The sequence below is a fragment of the Simochromis diagramma genome, unplaced genomic scaffold, assembly GCF_900408965.1.
Source record: "Simochromis diagramma unplaced genomic scaffold, fSimDia1.1 OVJJ01000293.1, whole genome shotgun sequence".
Taxonomy (NCBI): domain Eukaryota; kingdom Metazoa; phylum Chordata; class Actinopteri; order Cichliformes; family Cichlidae; genus Simochromis; species Simochromis diagramma.
Genome location: NW_024386801.1, coordinates 16,419,186 through 16,439,218, shown reverse-complemented (window position 1 = coordinate 16,439,218; position 20,033 = coordinate 16,419,186). Strand labels below are relative to the sequence as shown.

General features: G+C 41.5%; 2 protein-coding genes across 2 annotated transcripts in view; both read right to left on the bottom strand.

The window, feature by feature from the left end:
* Nucleotides 1-7,172, bottom strand: part of LOC120730087 (transcriptional enhancer factor TEF-3-like) — a 35,218-nt gene extending 28,046 nt beyond the window's left edge. The window contains exon 1 of the mRNA XM_040026205.1: nucleotides 6,855-7,172. The gene's annotated coding sequence lies outside the window, so the exon portion shown is untranslated. The remainder of the gene's footprint in view (nucleotides 1-6,854) is intronic.
* Nucleotides 7,173-10,449: 3,277 nt separating this feature from the next.
* si:dkey-82f1.1 (DENN domain-containing protein 2A) overlaps nucleotides 10,450-20,033 on the bottom strand; it is a 32,705-nt gene continuing 23,121 nt past the window's right edge. Inside the window, exons 10-20 of the mRNA XM_040026200.1 lie at nucleotides 19,699-19,808; nucleotides 18,961-19,030; nucleotides 18,349-18,426; nucleotides 17,228-17,368; nucleotides 16,930-17,078; nucleotides 15,097-15,274; nucleotides 14,935-14,976; nucleotides 14,668-14,773; nucleotides 12,741-13,022; nucleotides 11,513-11,599; nucleotides 10,450-11,373 (exon numbers count right to left, since the gene is read on the bottom strand). Coding sequence (XP_039882134.1) covers nucleotides 11,342-11,373; nucleotides 11,513-11,599; nucleotides 12,741-13,022; nucleotides 14,668-14,773; nucleotides 14,935-14,976; nucleotides 15,097-15,274; nucleotides 16,930-17,078; nucleotides 17,228-17,368; nucleotides 18,349-18,426; nucleotides 18,961-19,030; nucleotides 19,699-19,808 — 1,275 coding nt within the window. The 3' untranslated portion in view covers nucleotides 10,450-11,341. The remainder of the gene's footprint in view (nucleotides 11,374-11,512; nucleotides 11,600-12,740; nucleotides 13,023-14,667; nucleotides 14,774-14,934; nucleotides 14,977-15,096; nucleotides 15,275-16,929; nucleotides 17,079-17,227; nucleotides 17,369-18,348; nucleotides 18,427-18,960; nucleotides 19,031-19,698; nucleotides 19,809-20,033) is intronic.

The following is a 20,033-nucleotide window of genomic DNA, read 5'->3' as shown; positions in this document are numbered from 1 at the left end:
CAGTTGTCGGCTCCACCGCTTCCTCTTGACAAATGGAGAAGGAGGAGAAAAACGGGAGAACGGCCACAATAGTAGGACGCGGCGAAGAAAGAGCTCCGCACTCATGAGTCAATACAAACACGGGCTTGTGTCACTGACTTTTTTCCTGCCGGTGCTCTCCATGGCCATTTAGGGCAGCAACGAGAAAAGCGGTGACCATTACGTCAGTTATAACGCCAAACCTGAACGTGTGTTGAGAGAGTACAAGGATCTCAAACAAAAAAGGCTGTGATTGGCAAGAGATCTGGGGAGTGAGTAAGACTCTCCAGCCATCCCCCACCCCCTGCTCTCCCCACCCCTGCACTTCCTCTGAGCCCCCCGATGTTCCACAAAGCTTCCTGCAAGGCGTCCGGCCAGTCAGCCATTCGGCCCCATCAATTTCTGTTTCTTACACGCGCATGAACTTACATGTGTACAAACAACAACGGATATAGATTTTAAAAACAACTTGAACCCACACAAACTCCAACACATGAAAAGCAAAAAGTCAGAAAACACTAAAAGCAGTATGCCATATTTACTAAGGGAGCAGACTGTCCATACACAAACTTATGAGCAATTCTTCTCAGTGTTTAATTCTGACGTTTAAAATATAAAAAGGATTCAGGAAAACGGTTCTACTTAGGATTAGGGTTTGTGAAAGAAGCATTTGAAGCATCCATTGGATAAGGTTTCATGGTTTCATCTCTATAAATTGCCATTTTAAAGATTTAATCATTAATAAAATGCATAACGCACTTGCTGTGTGTCCGGTTGATGATTCATTTGTAAACAGGAGTCAAACCTTTGAACTCTGGATAACCCTCAAGGAAAAAAAATCTGACCTGACCCTGCACTCAAAGTGTGACATTGTTCATAATCAACTAGTTAACAGATCTTCTCTTGTGACGCTGTGAAGGTCAAAGTGGCACTGCTTTTATAACGTATGCTTAAAAAATACTCGGCCTAGCCAAGCATCTGTGTGACATGTGCGGTGTAACGGAGTGGCGTTAGTTTATCCACAGATTTTAACAGAGCTATTGCCATTAAGAAGAAAACTAGGAAACCAAGTCACATAACATGGCTCGCTTAAACGATCCCTCCAGCCTTATCCAACCTAAGTTTTCTGAATTAAATCCCTCACATAACTCAAACTAGTTAAAAAGCTTATGTAAGCTGTAATCTCGATCACAAGCTCACCAGCTAGTCAAGAGCTAATGGGTTGCAATAAAACTAAACTTTCTGAAACTGACAGATATAATCCCAGTGTGACATTTCTATTGTTTATGAACGTGATTTTAAACTAAACACAACTCCAGTTCAGGGTCACTGCATGTCAAAGTGAGAACTGTGGGGGCCATAAACCATTAGTGTGGAGCTCTGTGCCTCTCTCGAAGCGTCCAGGAGGTTAATTAACCTAAGCCATGCCTTAAAACAGCCCTCTCCCCTCCCTCACGCCTCCAGACCAGCCCCAGCGTGGCCCCTCTACCCTGGATCTGCTCAACGGGATAATCCCCCAGCTGGTGCTGTGGTCAAGGGGCCACGTAACCCCTTGGCTGCCCCGACTCCTTTACACAACTGTACACACTGACCAACTAAGCAAACCCAGTCATGGTTAAACCTTGTGAGACAGAAGGGGAAAAAAAACACACTTGGGACACACAAAAACAAAAATATGCCCACACATACACAAGTTAAAACGCTAACAAAGACTTTATCAGAGCAGGGTCGTATGCAAGGCTGAGGCACACATACACAGAAACAATGAAACCTTCCCTCTGACACACATACTGACACATATTGTAAAACATGAGGAACAAGCAGCTGCAGGTAGATGAGCCTCAGGTTGTTCTGGACCAGAGCCAGCCAGGTGGGCAAGCAGGGCGGCTTTTTATAAACAACGTCAATCAGCTGTGCAGTTCAACACTTTGGCTCAGATGGAAATTTCACACTAGTTATTGGAAACACTGTACTGACAGACACTGCTAATGACTTTGGTAATGTCCTGATTATTTTAATTGCACCCCGAGCTTCATCTTAGTGGTTTTAGCGTAAAACCTCATCTTCTTCAGAAGGAAACAATTTTCACCTATTAGCAGTGTTACTGTGAGCATGACGCCACACAGGGACACAGAGACTGAGACAGATACTGTGTAGATATCCAGAAGTCACAGTACTTGCTACACTCACAGAGTGTGTCTGTGTGCGAGTGTGTGCGTTGTGCTGAAGTGGTCGCAATCTCCACTAATCGGGCCGGGAATGTAAAGACAGGCAGGAAACATTCTGGCAAAAAGGCTTGATAGAAATGAAGTGGCAGTGAGAGCCTCTGGCTGCAAACAGGTTTGTTTTGTTAGGTTTTTGCTGAGAGCACGTGTTCTCTGGCACCGAGTCCCACTGGGCTGCCCCAGCGGGAGTCTCCGAGCTCCACACACTAAACAAACACAGTGGCTTTTGCATATTTTGCATATTAGACATAAAAGGACGACTTTGATACGGCAATGTAAACCCCTCACAGTATATTTACACATCACAGGCAGCAGCCAAAGGTTGTTTTCACAATCATCCCGTCGATATATTGATCAGTTGACTGATTAGCACTTAAAGTCAAAATGATCATCTGACAGCTCTGCCTGGTTGCACAGTCCACAACCCCTCTATGATCATTTGGTCTCACCGCTTGCAGCCAGATGTAGCGTTCACCTGCAGCAGGCTGCTCTAAATTCCCAGCATCAATCAAGAGTCTTGTAGACTTGTGGCGACAGGAAGCTGTGCAAATAAAATCAGTCATGGTGGGTTTAAACTAAGTAAAACAGGGGGCTCCAAATGCTGGGCTGATAAGCAGGTAATGACAACAAACTATTAACACTAATAACATGCGGTATGTTAAGCTGCCAAAAGTTAGTGGAGTGGTTGTTCTCAACAGTCCAAGGTGTAAATGCTTCCGTAACTGCTTGAACATGATGAGGGCTGGTAAAGACTTTTCCTTCTTTTGTTAATTTGCTATTATAATACAGAATCCCACAGTTAACGCTCCTCAAGACTTAACTTCTGCCCTTTCTACATGCCACTGGGGAAAAGAGCTGAGGTCTTTCATATGAATCCCAGATAATCCAAATGTAAAGATTTATCAGACTGGCTGGAATCAATAGACAACACAGACACACACTGCACAGTGCTACGGGTGCTCAGCAGCGTTAGCAGAAAAGGAGGGGAGGGTTGTGCAAAAAGTCTTTGTTCTACAAGGCTCATATCTGAGGCATTATTCGTTTTTCTCGTGCAAGCGGAGGAGGAATGATCGCTATGTGGGATGAGTACAGGAAAAAAAAAAAAAGAAACTCCTCCACTGTGGAGAGGACCTGTCTCAGGGCAGCTATGCACACACAAACACACAATGATTCCCAAACAAGGATGAAAGCGCACATATTTCTCTTCTTGAACACATACCTTTTTTAACCTCCCCTCTCGTTCCACTCATTCACCCACACAAACACACAAACACATCCACCTCTAGGCCCAGCCACATCCACCCACATGCACACAAATGCTACTCCAGTGTGAACAAAGCAACCTTAGAGTTCAGATTACATTATAATTCATGTGTCTGGGACAAGAGTGAACCCAAAGCCTTGAAAACAGAAAGGCCAACTCCTCTAGCTGCCAGACTCTTCAGAGGAGGCTCTGGCAGGTGTGATTTTTACCCTTCCATCACAGTCACTGCTGCTCCTTCACACCTGTTGCTCCTCTGAAAAATATACTCACTCAGCTGACCTACAAACACCATAACACACACACACACACACGATCCACACTCTGAACTGTACATGTATTAAAATATATTGAACAATGAAAAGTCTATAATACACACATACGGTTGAAATCTGAGTATTTTTTATTGTTTTAAAGATCCGGTGTGTAGGATTTTGGTGGATATGCAGGAGGAAAGGAATAAAGTATTTATAAGCATGCTTTGCTTTGTGTATTAATACCTGAAAACAGGAACTGCTTTGGTTCTATTAGTTCTGTTCTCCTTTGCGAAGTAGTGAGTGAATGGACTCAAAACTTTCACTACAAACCTCATTCACTCAATGACACACACATTCATGCATTTTTCTATAACTGCTTTGTGTAACACTCATACACACTGATGATGGATTCATCAGGGGCAACTCAGGGTTCAGTATCCTGCCCAAGGATACTTCGACATGCACTTCAGAGTAGCCAGGGAATCGATCCATGGTAGATACCACCATGTTTCTACAGTAGCCCAGAACAGACAAACTAATCAACAAGTCTTGATAGGACCTTTTTGTGTGTTTAGCAGCCTGACCTAAGGGACATGACAGGTATTCATCTGGATGAGCCAAAATGGACACAGCAGTAAAGCTAAAATCAGAAATTGAGACAAAAATAATAATATGAAATACTTTTTTTCTTTTCGCTTTGAAGCAAAGCTGCTTAAATGCAATTGTCCCAGCCACTGTACACACTGTACACACACACACACTTAACTGAAAACATCAATAAAGCTTTGCAAACTAGTTTTTTGGGTTTTTTTTAAAGATCGTTTTCACAGCTCACCTATTAATAGAGACTTATACACTATAAAATTGCTTTGTGTAGATTTTCTTTTCTTGTATTTCATTTCTAGCAGTTCCACAGATTCCCATGTCACTGTGGGTATTACAAAAAGAAACATAATCCAGAATCTATAATCCAGCATAAGCATGAAGGCCTCCTATCCAAACCACATTTACATCTTGTGTTGACTGATACACCGCTGCTGATGCATTACAGTGTAACGAGAATTTAGACAATATAGTGCGTTGATGAGTGCAGACAGTTGTAGCTGGTGCTTTCTAACTCTAAGAGGTTTACCACACTACATGCTGTTTTTGTGATTCACATCACACCAATTTGTCATAATCTGCAAAACTTTGAGCTGCCAAATCAAATACACACATAAAGTAGAACTGCATAACTATTTTAAACTTCATTACTACCACCACTAAAAGCTGAGGAGTATGTGTGCATTGACGCAGTGTACAGCAACTAATTACACTGTATTTTTGGATTTTGCTTAAGTGCAAATACGCAGGGCTTCTTCTCTGCTTGTTTATTTCCATTTATTTTTATTTTTTCAGGTACAGCTTCTTTGAAAATAAAGAGTATGAGAACAAGTCTTGTAATGATTTACACAACTGTTAAAAGCTGAACTCAACTCCTCTTCAGTGTGCAACACTATGATGATTACATTACGCCTTAAAGCATGACTACAACTATTAAGTGGATATACACTAAAAAGCAAATGACAGCTCCATCTTACCTCTTACATATGTGCCAAAAAGTAAAAAAACACAACAAAAAAAACAACAACCCCATATCTCTAATGAATGATATCAAGTCATTTTAGCCAAAAAGAACATTAAAATGTCTTTTTTAAAAAAGAGATCTGGCCCAGAGGAAGGCAGAGACTGCAAAAAATACAACATCACAGTTCTGTGGGACATTTAAACAACCAAAAAAGACAATAAAGCACAATCATAAAGATACCAAGGAGACATGTCATTTCTTTATCCTGACTACATTCAAGTTACCAATATAAGCAATTTGGTAGATATTTTAAAAATTACATTAAAACACACACACACACACACACACAAACATCGGAAATGACTTTTGACAGTTGATCACTTTTTTTGCACAACACCAGTATTCAAAAAAATAAAAAAAATAAAAAAAAGTAATTGGCAGTAATTAAACTGCTGTAAATGGCTTGTCGACCTGTAAGGCATCAAAGCAGATCCCTCGTGAATGATATCAAGTCATCTAAGAACCCTTCTGTCCACAAGGTAGAAGCTACAATCATTGTTTGTTCAAGTGATTTTTATACATCCTTTAAAAAGTCTGAGATTTCAAAACTCTTTTTCGAGACAGACTTGGTCAAGAGAGCAGCAGAAACGGCAACAAATATAACATAACAGATATTTTAAATGGCCAAAAAACTGCTTTGATTATAATCTAGAGCGCAGGGTAAATGCATACATGCAAAACACGTCATGTCTTTAATCCCGCTGACTGTAGCCTATTTGCCGAACTAAACAAATATATTAGACATTTAAAAAATAAAATAAAATAAAAAAAACATCGGGAGTCCCACAGTTCATGACATAATAAATTATAGTTTAAAAAGACACGAAGCAATTTTTTTTTATTTTGCTACTACGATTCTACTTGAAGTTCTACCTAATCGTCCCACTGATGACATCATTTATCCCAGCTTTTAATCACACTTAAATACAATTCAATCAATAGCAGACTGAGAAGACACTACCCTGTCAAAACACTTACACACTACTCACACTTGTTGAGAAGAAAAGAAGGGGAGTGGTGGAGGGCAGAAAACTTAATTAATCCTGCGGGTTAATAAATACACCGTTTGAATGATCCCGGAGTAAAACTTTACCCAGACGGGCGCTAATGTTTGACCGCACAGCCCTGACGTTATTCCCTCACACTAAAAAAAAAAAAAAAAAAGAAAGAGAGAGAGAAGGAGAAAGGTTCCGGCTAAAGCACAGGAAGTCAGAGCTCACTTACTCCACCGCTGGAATTAAAAGAAGGGGGGAAAATGCAGGAATTCCAGCGAAGAAATGCGAGTAATTTATGGAATGTTGTCTCCGACAGCGAGTGTGAGCTGATTCAGAGAGAAGGCGCTCAAACAACTGACTTCACATCCACATTGTTCAACAAACTGAAAGTTTCACTCCGACAGACCCCGCAACTGAAACCTGAACAGCGCTCAACACTCAGAAAACTGTGAAACATTTGCACCGGCTTACCTGGTCAAACTCCTGTTAGCAGTCCGGCAGGCAGGCAGGCGGGCAGGTAGAGTAGTATTTTATTTTATTATTATGATTTTTTTTTAAAAATAAAATAAGGAGTCCGTAGGGGGTTTTCTTCTTATTTTTTTCCCTCTTTGTTTGTTTTCTGCTGCCTCGTCTCCTTCCTGAAGCCGCTTGTTTGAAGCGAGAGGAGGGCAGGAATTTCAGGAATTAGCCGTGGTATGACATGAAGCCTGGAAAAAGCCAGAGAAAAAGACCCAGGGAGGGAAGGAGGAGGGGGGGAGACAGAGGAGGGGAGGGCGCGAGGAGGTCTGACCGGCCAACACGTAATGACGAAAAGGGGGAGAGGAAGAGGAGGGCTCAGAAAGGAGAGGAAAGGGTGGAAGAGCATGGCATTAAGAAGAATAATTTAAAGAGAACTCAAACAGAAAGGATACACAATATTATAGCACTCAACTTCTTCATGAACACTGACAATGGGTGTACAAACACACCATTTATAGGACAAGCGTGTTACACTGGATTCCCACTGTAACTGAAATCACTGGTTTAATCCTTCAAATTTTATTAAGCTTTATATCAGGTACAATGAACGACCGTTGCCACAAATGTAATATTTCAGATCCATACTATAGGGGCTCAACATTTTTTTGCCTGCTATAAGGAATCACTATTGCACTTTGACTTGTTGAATAATAAGTGCATATATTTTATCCACCGTATTTCTATCACTTGTGATACACCTGAACAGATAAAGCTACCTTAAGCGCTGCTATTAAATTTATACTCTCCAGGCCTTATGTCTTATTATACTAAAGAAACAATATTAAACATGTCTTTAAAAATAAATTGCCCATATTAATGTCTATCCAAGATGGCTATCTTTTTTTCAAAAGTTTTTTCCCCCCCATATAACTTGTAACCTTTTGCTTTTCAGCTCTAGTTTGCTTATTATGTCACATGATCAGACCAAAAGGCGATAATATTGTTAGACTCGGGTATATTGTGCAAGTCATTAAAGGCCTGGAGGCATAATTGTCTGAGATGTAATTCTGAACTTTGGACTCTTCCAAGGCTACATATGCGGAATAACTTGAACTGGGTAACAGAGCCCCCTGCTGGACATTCTGGGTGGTGCGTGTGTTCGTTCAGTGGAAAGACATCACAGTTCTCTCTAAAGATTGTAACCTGGGGTTTATTTTAGCCGTACTGTTTTTAAGACTCACAGTCATGTTCATTTGGACAAGCTGCACTTGGTAATATAGGAAGAGTTCATTCTTGGTGATGTCCTGGTTATGTATAAGTACACAGAAAGCAGAGGCAATGTCAAATTAGGCGCAATAAAATTTTTGTTTCAAAGATTAACAACAACAATAAAAAAAAATGTGAGTGATGTTGGTGATAAAAGTATGTAAAAGGCTGTTGGTGGGTGGGTGACATGGACACCCAAGTTTGCAAATAGGTTAACTTGAGAATGGAGCGAAGTAGGAGCTCTAAATCGATACTCTAGGTGTATCTACTAAAAATCTTGAATCTCAGTGACATCAAGGTCAAGGTCAAGGTGAGAGGTCGTTTTCTGAAAATCTTGTGAATGCAATAACTTCAAAACAAGGTTACATAGGATTTTGAAACTTTTTTTTTTTTTAATTCCCCTTTCGCCCCTGTGGGCAGTCAATCCTTCAAGCTTGGGTCCTCTAATAGAGGCCTGGGAGCTTGAGGGTCCTGCACTGTATCTTAGCTGTTCCAAGGACTGTGCTCTTTTGGACAGAGATCTCGGATTTGTTTCTGAGATCTGCTGGAGCCACTCGCCTAGCTTGGGAGTGACTGCACCGAATGCTCCGATTACCACTGGGACTACTGTTACCTTCACACTCCACATCTTCTCGAGCTCTTCTCTGACCCTTGGTACTTCTCCAGCTTCTCATGTTCCTTCTTTCAGATGTTGCTGTCATTTCGTATCGCTAGTGTCTATCACTACGGCCGTCTTCCTCTGCTTGTCTACCACTACTATGTCCAGTTGGTTGGCCATCACCATTTTGTTTGTCTGTATCTGGAAGTCCCACAGGATCTTAACTCGGTCATTCTTGACCACCCTAGGGGGCATCTTACATTTTGACCTAGGGACTTCTAGGCCATAGATGGCAAAGATGTTTCTGTATACACATGCCGGCCACTGGGTTATGGTGTTCCATGTATGCCCTGCCTGCTAGCATCTTGCACCCTGCTGTTATGTGCTGGATTGTCTGAGGGGCATCTTTACACAGCCTGCACCTGGGGTCTTGCCTGGTGTGATAGACCCCAGCCTCTATGGATCTTGTACTCAGAGCTTGTTCCTGTTCTGCCATGATTAGTGCCTCCGTGCTGTCTTTCAGTACAGTCCTGGTGGTGTGGATCAGTGACTCTGTGTCTCATTCACTTTTGGTATACAGCTTGATGTCATCCATGCAGAGGAGGTGGCTGATGATTGCTCCATTCCGTAGTCTGTATCCGTAGCCAGTCCTGTCAATGATCTCACTGAGGAGGTTCAGGACTGTGCAGAACAGCAGTGGGGACAGCGCATCCCTTTGGTAGATCCGGTACTTGATGATGACTTGTGCTATGGGCTTGAAGTTGGCCTCTAGTGTTGTATACCACATCCCCATTGAGTTCCTGAGAACTCAATGGGCTTCTTGAGAAAGCTCTTAGGGTCCTGTTGATCTTGTATAGGCATTCCAGGTGTGGGGCATCGAGTCATAGGCCTTGTTGTAATCAATCCAGGCAGTGCACAGCTTGGTCAGCCTAGTCTTGCTGTCTCAGCTGACTGCTTGGTCTACCAGTAGCTGGTGTTTTGCACCTCTGGTATTCTTGCCAATTCCTTTCTGGGCCCCTCTCATGTATTGTGCCCCATTCACCGCTATGATGCCTGACAGGAGCTTGTGGCACTTGGGCAAGTTATTGGCCGGTGTTTGGATGGGACTGGTCCCTTCTGGGGGTCCATGGGGATCAGGACTGTCCGGCCTTTGGTTAGCCATTCTGGGTGTCTCTCATCGACTAGCAGCTGGTTCTTTGGTACTGCCAGACTATCGTGGAGTGCAGTCAGCTTCTTCAGCCAGTAGGCGTGAACCATGTGGGGGCCTGATGCTGTCCAACACTTCATACTGGACATCCTTTCTTGGATATATTTCTATATATATATGTATACATATATATGTATATGTATATAGATAGACAGATATAGATATATGAGAAAGAGAGAGAGAGAGATAAACAGATCTTCATATTGATCTCCATATTGTCAGTTTTATAGCCTCTGTGTTTAACTTTTAAAAACCGCATAGATCTAGAAGACTGGCTAAGTTTCTTGCTCATGCATTGGCTCCTGCCAAATTCTTAGACAGCATCCTGTGTGTGTATATATAAGTTTCTATAATGTAAAGAAAAGTCTGAATCTGAAACCTCTTAGAAATTACACTGGTTTGTTGGCTAGTCAGTGGAGACTAAAACCACTTCATAACTTTATGTCTTCAAAAAAGTGATAATATAAGCAGAAAATTATGGATTAATTGAGTAAAGCTGCCAAAACACAGGAATGGGATTTGAAGAACAGGAGTCGTTTGTCTAAATCAAATCACTTTATTTATGAAGTTTCATTGTATGTTCGATCATATTAAGGCAACCTTAGTTGTTTTTGTGAAACATACTGATACTAATTGGCCTAAGACAAACACAATTCATCAGCTGAGGCCCACATCCTTTACTGACAGGCATATTCACATTGATTTCCTTTTGATCAGTACGTGTTTATCGGTACAATAGCGTCCATCAACAGTACATTTAATTAAAACAGTGGCACGTATACCCAACAATCCAAAGTGGTCTACAAACAGTCTAGACTCTGTTAAATAAAGTGTATTAGAAACTACAGGAGATTCCTTTGGACTCATTTAAAAGAAATTAAAACAAGAGATTAAGTTGGTCTAAAAAAACAAAACAAAAAAGCAATATAAATTAACTTAACAGCCTCCTGTTGACAAAGAAGTTGTACTATTGCATTTATAGAAGTTCCTATAGAAAATACATGGAATGTATAGGACAATATTGTACAAAACTGGATCTTAAGGGACACTCCTCCTTACAGGTTTACAGTTGAAGTTAGTGATGAGAACACTGTTCCTAAGACATTTACACTGTGTTATACTGTAATACACTGTAGGAGATTAGTGTAATCTGTAAAACATTTAGACTGTAAGACCAGACACTGTTGCTTTATCGTGTTTGTGGGGAGTTTTGGAGCACGCTAAGTAAACCCCATCCAACACTGACAGAATCGTCGGCGATGAAGCTGAGAGCTAAACCAGCTCTTCATGCTAAGCACTACATATGAGTCCAGTTCCATTCAGGGGCCTTCATTTGTTGTAACCCAAAGACACATCTCCATCTGTGCATGCTCTGTATCCAGGGACTGCACCTCCTTTTAGTTCTGCTTTCAGCAATGACTCCGAGTCTCATTTCTTGGAAAGGAATTTCATCTTGTTTCCTGGAAAAAGCAACATATCTACATGAAGACACATTTGAGACAAAGAGCATGTTTCCATAAAGAAAAACTGGAGGATTTTACAGATGATGAATTGATCAGCTGATAAGCTGGCTGCCTGAGGCTGTGCAGAGACTCTCACCTAGGCCCTTCAGGAACTTGTTGACCCCTCTTTGCTCACTCCCAGGCAGCGAGTCCAAATATTCTTGTGCTCTCACCTCAAAGAGACCTGGAGGGGAAAAAAAGAACTCGTCAAATGTGCCGTGGTATACAAAATGCAACTACAAATTCACACTGAAGTCAGAGCAAAGTCCGAATCATCGGTGCACTGAAATGTTTCTGATCATTTTCTTAATTTTTTGGCCAAAAAAAGCATAATATCATTGCTCAAAAAAGCAACACTTTAGATCTCAATAAAAAAAAAAACTGCTGGATATCTGTACGAATATGGGCCGAGTGATGGGGTATGAATGAAATGATGCCTTTCACTCCTAACATCCCCACATCCTTTGATGGAAATGAATTCAAAGACACTCTGCAAATCAAAGTGTAAAAATGATGTAGCAGACTAGTACATTTTGCTGAAATTTCATTGCAGTCTCAAAATGGTACTCAGCAGTATGTATGGCACCCATGTGCTTGTATTCATGCCTGACAATGTTAGGGCATGCTCCTAATCAGATGACAAATGGTGTCCTGGGGGATTGCCTCCCAGATATGGACTGGGGCATCACTTTTGGACAGTCTGAAGTGCAACCTGGTGGTGTTCTTTTGGACTTAGGTCAGACGAGCGTCAGTCCATGGTATCAATTCCTTCATCCTCCAAGAACTAACCACATACTCTTGTCACATGAGGCTGGGCATTGTCCAGGGCCGGCGTAGAGACTGACAATACGTCCAAGGATTTTATCCTGATACATAATGGCAGATACGTTGCTGTTCCTAGACTCTAGAACTCTGTGCATCTCTACATGGATACACCCCCCCCAGATCGTCACTGACCCACACCAAACCGGTCATGCTGAATGACGTTACAGCAGCATAACATTCTCCACAGCTTCTCCAGACCCTTTCATATCAGTCACATATGCTCATCTGTAAGAAAGCACAGGGCACAGGAACTGCCAGTTCTGGTACTCTACAACAAATGACAGTCGGGCAGTGAGCAAAGAGCAGACTACAGGACATCAAGCCCTCAGGCCATCCTCATGAACTCTGTTTCTGATTGTTTAGGCAGAGACATTCATACCAGTGGAGTAGCCTAGGTTATCTTGTAGCTCTGGCAGTGCTCATCCTGTTCTTACTTGCACAAAGGAGCAGATACACTTTAACAATGTTAAAGTGCACTAACATTGCTCATAGCTTATTACCTCTGAGGCCTTGCCTGCGCAGATCTCTCTCCTGGATGAAGCCGGTGAACATCTGAGTCTCCATGAACACCTCCAGAAACCTTCTCAAACTCTTGGAAGTGACTGCTTTGCGAAAGGCCTCACGCTGAAAGGATGAGGAAGAAGTGGGGCTGGGCAAGGTGGTGGAGGAGACAGACTCCTCCTCCCTCTCTGTTCCACCCATGAAGAGGGAGTAGTGGCCCACCATCTCCACGAAGAAACGAACAAAAGCCTCCGACACCACTGTGCTCAGCGAGCTAGAGTCTGGCAGAGAAAAGCATCGGAGAAGAGGGGTAAAAATTAGCCACCCCCAAAAGCAATTACAACAAAAAACTGCTACACATCAGAAGACATACAAGGTTGTTTCACACAGACTACTTCAAAGTATTGACACTGATCTAGATCTTGATCTAGTTTGAGAAACAGACTTTGGTTAGACTGAATGTTCCAGCAGCGTTGGAGTGAACTCTGTTGGAAAGGTTTGGCGACCACAAAGAACATGTGATTTATGCAGAGTTACACCACAATTATGGTTTTGTATTTTTAACCACAACATTTCTACTTTGAATTTCGTCATACTTCAAGGACCCTTTAATGCTAAAGGTGAATTATTAAGGAGGAAAAACTTGAATACTGGAATGAAGCTGTCCAGTCATATTAAAAATTTAGGGGAAATGATGAAAATCTCTGGGAATGTGCTCTTGGAAAATTTCTTCGGTGTACCACAAAACTATGATCAAGTTGCAGAATGATAAGTTGTAGGTGTTTCGTACATACCTAATATATTTCACTGGAAAACAGCTGGCAATGAACATTAGAGCTGTGGTACATAATATTCATTCCATGAAACCCAGGAAGATATGACTGGTAGCGAAAACACTTCAAAGCTTTTTAAACCAGAGATTTGTGCAGACTAATATCACTAAAAAGAAGGCAGTGGCAATTAATGTAAAAAAGAAAGTTTCCACAGGACTTTATGCAGTACTTAGGTGCACCCTTACTGCTTTCATAAAAATTAAGATGTTAAGTAGTAGCCAGGAGTTACTAATCAAATGCACTCTTGTGAGCACCTCTATAAAAGCACAAGAGTGGACACCCCAGCAAATTCACCTCAGACCATGTTGTTCTCAGAGAAGCTGCCAAAAGACTAAGAGCTACATCTCAGACTCTTCAGGCCTCATTTAGCATGTTGCATGTTAAAGTTCATGACAGTACAATTAGAAGATTGAACAAGTATGACTTGTTTGGAAGGGTTGCCAGAAGACAGTCTCTCCTCTCTAAAAGGAAAATGATGGCAAAGCTGCATCTGAACAACCCACAACACTCCTGGAACAATGTCTATTGGACAGACAAGAGCGTGTTTTCACCATGTTTGGTTATAACACACAGCACCATGTTTGATGAAAACCAAACACAGTATATCAAGACAAACACCTCATACCAACTGTCAAACATGGTGGTGGAAGTTATTTAGTATTGTAAAGTCAAATGCACAGCCAACGGTCTGACAACTAAAGCTTGGCAGAAACTGAGGCCAATAATCCCAAGCACAGCAGCAAATCTACAACAGGATGTCTGACACAGAAAAGAATTAAGATGTTGCAATGGTCCAGTCAAAGTCCAGACCTCAACCTGAGTGATGTGCAGTGGCGGGACCTAAGAGAGCTGTACATAAACCAATGCCCGCAAACCTCCATGAAATGAAGCAATACTGTAGAGGACAGTGGCCAAAATTCCTCCCCAAGAGACTGAAAGTCACACTAAAGATGCTTACTTCAAGTTATTGCTGGTAAAGGTGGTTCTGCTAGTCCTGTGAAAACTTTCTTGCTCATAGTACATTCTGTTTACACACCAAAAAACCAGAAAACCCACATTATATATGCAAGAAATAACAAGTATGACAAGTCACCATTGGGTAGATCTCCTTTCTCACAGGCCAGCTCCCTTCTCTTGTCCAGCACATGCTCCAGAGCTGCCTGCAGCTTATGTGGAAGAATAGAGTCCTCATCATCCAGCTATAGAAGAGGAAAGAAAACTAATTTAAACAAACTTAACACACAGCCCACTCCACAAAACATCTTTTACAGTCACAACAAGGAACTCTTGTGTGACTAGTGACATTTTTTACTGTGCTCTTTCTGTTTTAATCTCTTTTTTTTCCTTTTCTTTTTTTTACCTGTCGAAGGAAGCGGCTGTTGCCGAGGTCAACCACCAGGACCTAACAAGAGGGAGAATGATGTTATTTCCTGAAGCTATTGTTCAGTATAGGAAGTGCCCAGAGTAAAGGGCATCACGGGCAATAAATTACAAAAAAAACAAAAGAAAAACCTTCTCTTACTTCTTCTATGGGCAGCTCTTTGAGTCGAGGTAGAGAACTGGAAAGGAGGCCAACTATAAAGGGAGTCGGGGTGCAGACTATATCCAACATGGACGGTGGGAGCACCGGGATGTATGTATGCTGCCAGGTGAAGGGATAGAGTAGAGCCACTACTGCATGACAACACTGAGACAACGTACTGTGGAAAGAGAAAGAAAGTGTGAAAAAATATTGTCATAATCTGGTAAACAGATGAATAAATCTTCCAATAAAACCAGAAAATGGGCAAGTGTTATCATTTGTCTTCTGTCTTGCCTCCCTCCACCAACCACCTTACTTCCTATTAAAAGCGAGTTTTTCTGTCCCACTGTTGCCAACTGGTTACTCATAAGGGGTTGTCTGATTGTTTGGATTTTCTCTCTATTATCCTACAATTTATGTTATAGTATAAAGCGCCTTTAGGAGATTTTGTTTCTCAGGTCAAATTTAAACTTTAAACTAATTTAACATTAGTATCATTCACCATGTCGTATGTAATCCCAAATCCCTGTACTATTAGATAAAACACTTCTATATTTGAATATATACATAGAACCTGTAACTATTTTAATATGAAAGCACAATGTAGGCTATTCTTGTACTGAGATAACATTATTTTCATATCTGATCCCATTTAATATGTTGGGAATTCCCAGAAATCATAGCTAGTAAACATGGATAATGTCCAGACAGTGATAATAATAGCTTTTGCTCTTTGATTCACATGTTCTGTAGAAATGTTGGTTCATATATGATAATATATCCTTGACATTCACAACAAAAGGAAAACACAAAATCACAGTAAAAAAAAGTCTAAAATAGAAAGAAAATCCTTACCACAAGATGGCGCTATCCTCCTTCTAAAAAATAACTTCCCCTGCCAACCGCTTATTAATGTGGAACATGTTGAGAAAAGTTCATTTATATGTTTCCCCATTCAAACCCGCTGTCACCCTAAAATGAGTGTTTTAATGGCGTGTGATGCAACACTTGCAAACTCTATACAGTGACAGCAGACACACTCACACACTGTTGGCTTAATCGCCACTGCATTTCCATCTGCTTGCAGTTAATTCATTATTTTTAAAAAAACCAAAAAAAAAACAATTAACGAGGCCAAATTTCCACTTCACGGCAGAGAAAGTGCAACAGCTCTGGTAAAAATGCTTTTAATGTAAGCTGTTTGAATACTATGGAATACTGTCTGAACACCGTAGTTTGAATACTGTCTGATAAGAAAACAAAAACACACAAAACAGTTCACTCTGAAGAGCTTCATCAAATAATTTTTATGCTTTATGTATTCATACAGCATGAACCTTTAGGGTGTTTAAATCAGATTAAGAGGGACTTCTGTAGATGCCACATGTGTATGACAGCAGTAAGAAAGCCCTTTGGGGGGGGGGGGGGGGGGGGTGGGGAGGGGGATGACAACTATTGTGACGGTATGAAGTGAAAGGTTCGAAGGAACCATGTTTGTTTGTAGACGTCAAACTGCACACATGGTGTTAGCTCAGCAGCCATGCTTTAAAGCCTTACTCCTTCTTGTCTGGCATCCATGACAGTTTTCCAGGGAAAAACTGATTGTTCCCCAGGCGACTGTATAACACAACAGCATTCCTTCCTCTCACTCTTTGGTCAGCGATCTTCTTTTCCCCAGACTGCCTGTCTACTTGAAATCTCTGTGTCATATCATTCAAACTCTCTGATCTTTTTAGCATCACAACCCTGTCTTGCATAGTCTTATCAGCAACGATTTATGAAGCAAACAAACTAAATAACACAGTGGCTGAACCCAGCAGCACGAGAGCCAACCTGAGTTTGTCAGCAGTGAAGATGACCCTGCGCTCCAGCAGCAGGGAGGCAAAAACTCTGAGGAGAAGACGCAGACTTAATGAAGAGAAGAGACATTCAAAGTCTACGTGTTCCAGGCGGGAATCTGACGGGCGGCACAGTTCTATCACCTGCAGTAAAGAAAGAGGCGTGTAAGGCACACAAAAAGAAGAAAGAAGACCCTTAGATACAAATTACAAAGCTACTAATGCGATTATTTCTATAGTTTTAAACAATGCTGATTTGGGTAAGAGACTCCTTTGTAAAAATGTCTTTGTACCTCTGTCCCAGAGCCAGGTAGGAAGTTTTTGACGGTGATAGTTCTTCCTGGAGCAGGGAAGGGAGCCTCCATGATGCCTCTCATGAAAGGCTGCACCAGGGCAGGGGAGATCGCCCTCCTCTTTTCCACTTCATCCAGAATCTGTAAGAGACAGGAAAGGGAACACTTTGGTTTCAGCACCAGCAACCTGTAGTTATTGTGTTACAAAAAAATGACAAAACTCTATACAAATCTAATTTACCATTCAAATATTTGGGCCAAAATGTAGTTAAAAGATAAAATATAATAACATCTCCGTAATCAAACTTTACTCACCTCCCTGCTATTTATTCTTATAGAATTCTGGTTCTTACTTAATTAACATAATAATAATAATAATGTGCTGGATTTTGCTCCTGCTCTCTCCTCCTGTGGCTGTGCAAGTAGAAGGCCCTAGAATGCAACCATACTGCCAAATATAAACGACCATCTAACAGAAATTGCTGCAAATGAAAAAAAAAATCTATCTTCTTGTCACTATAGTTCCAGACTCAAATCCCTAATTTTCTTTTAGGAAAGTGGATATTATTATCCAAATGCATTTATTCTGACCATAATGCAGTATGAATATGGCGCCACATTAAAACATAACAAACAGCTAACACCCTGACTCAATCATGTGTACTCCTCTACTCTACAAACACACTCTACGCATCTGTGCTGAATTAAAGCGTGTGTAGCTGATTGACTACATGTTGAAGATATTTAGAAAACTCTTCCATGCCCATGTATGTGTCCTTAGTAATCAAACTTTAGCTATAGCATATGTACGCTGCAAAGCATTTACACAGGTCAACATGCAGATGAATCTAAGGCTCATTACAGGGGAGCTCTTCCACTGAAGCGACCACATCAGCTGCGTTGCACATGTGTCGCTTTACTGTAGCCATGGATACGAGCCCCTGTGGGAAAGGGGACTGGGGAAAGTGTGGGTGGAGTTCTTTGGGCACCGAGGGTGGTACTTTTTAATGGTGGTTTGTGTTAACACGTGCAGTTCAGAGCAGTGTAACTGAATGCAAGTCACGGCTCTGAGTATAGTTTGCACATTTGTGCCTGTGCTTAAGTCACTGCTGTGTATCTACCTTGGAGAAGAGGTCAAAGCATCCCAGGCGGCTGACGATACAGTAGACTTCAGGGAGCCTTCGGCCTTTGCCACTGGGCTGTGAACAGCCAGAAGGAAAGAGACAGACAGGTTCATAACACAAGACTGCTCAACCAACTACAACTAGAGGATTAGAGCAGTGAAGCAAACCAAAGCCTTTATTTGACAGAAACTTTACAGCTACATTCATGAAAAAAAACACATAAAAAAATCATCCATATTGAAGAAATACGTTGGAATGAGAAAAAAACAGCAGAAGGCTTTAAACCAGTGGTTCTTAACCTGGGTTCGATCGAACCCTAGGGGTTCGGTGAGTCGGTCTCAGGGGTTCGGCAGAGCCTCAGCCGTGATATGCACGGCTCATTTTGTGCACCAGTAAAAAACATATGTATGTCTTGAATTTGAAAAAAATCCTATTTTATTTTTCACTAAAGAGGGGTTCAGTGAATGCGCATATGAAACTGGTGGGGTTCAGTACCTCCAACAAGGTTAAGAACCACTGCTTTAAACAGACTATAATGAGGGATTCGTTTTATTAAGCCTGAATTAGCAGAAACCTGCGACTGTAACCGGAAGCATTGTAAGAGCATACCAGTAAACGACGGCAATACCCAAAACGTCTGCTTCCATCTTCACCAGTCAGTACAAATGAAAAGGTCTCGCTGGGGATGTAAAAGGGAAAGATAATTCAAACAATCATATAAAAAACATCTTAAAACTGTTAAATCACAAAAAAACAAAAAACGCAGGGTCAGGTTTTTACCACCAAAACCTTACTTTGTACTTAACACAGAGAGCCCTCGGGACAGGGTCACTCTGGAAAACAATCGCACAACACTTCCTAACCTCTACCTGACAGGTAATCATTCACTGCTGTTAACCTTCATGACAGGGGAGAGTGTCAGCCAGTCCACTTTAATCATATGCTTGGATGCCCTCACCCCTCAGACATCTGCCTCTGGATAATTATTAGCCATCGCCATCACACAATCATCACTTCTCAGAACAATGTGTACATTGACCGGAGGCATTGAGTAATGCAGCTTGTAGAGCAAACAAGGAGAGTAATTTCTGTAATAACAAGTTAGGTGCATGGTGTTAGAGCTACCATTTCTCCTGAAGGCACAAAAAATTTGCTAATTTCCAGTAATTTGTCAGTCATGACTGATTAGTCTTTGGGACTTTCAGCTTTCAACTTTCTCAAGTGATAATCAGTGAGGAAAACAGCTGAGTGAGCTGTCACCACTCCAGAGGGAAATTCCCGTGTCCACGTTTGCTTTCACTTCACTTTGTGCTTGTGTGCCGTGGCAGCATTCAGATCCAAACTGACCTGGGAAAGTTGTCGACGGGTGCCCAGTCTTTGGCGTCTGGGAAACAAAACTGCGGGATGACCTTCAGCTGGTCCTCAGTCTCTCGCATGAACTTAAAGCTCCTTTCAAGCTGGATGAGAAAAACACCCCACATAAAATAAAGAGATTCCAAATAGAGGTCAAAGCATTAGGCTAGTAAGCACCATTAAAGTATTAGGACATCATATCTCGCAGACGCAGCTTTTAAATTAAAGAAAGAAACAGCGACAGTTATTTGCACAGCAGACGTGTAATGACTGAATATATAAAGAGTCACAGTTAAACTACTTAGTGCATATTTTGGCCCCGCATGTCT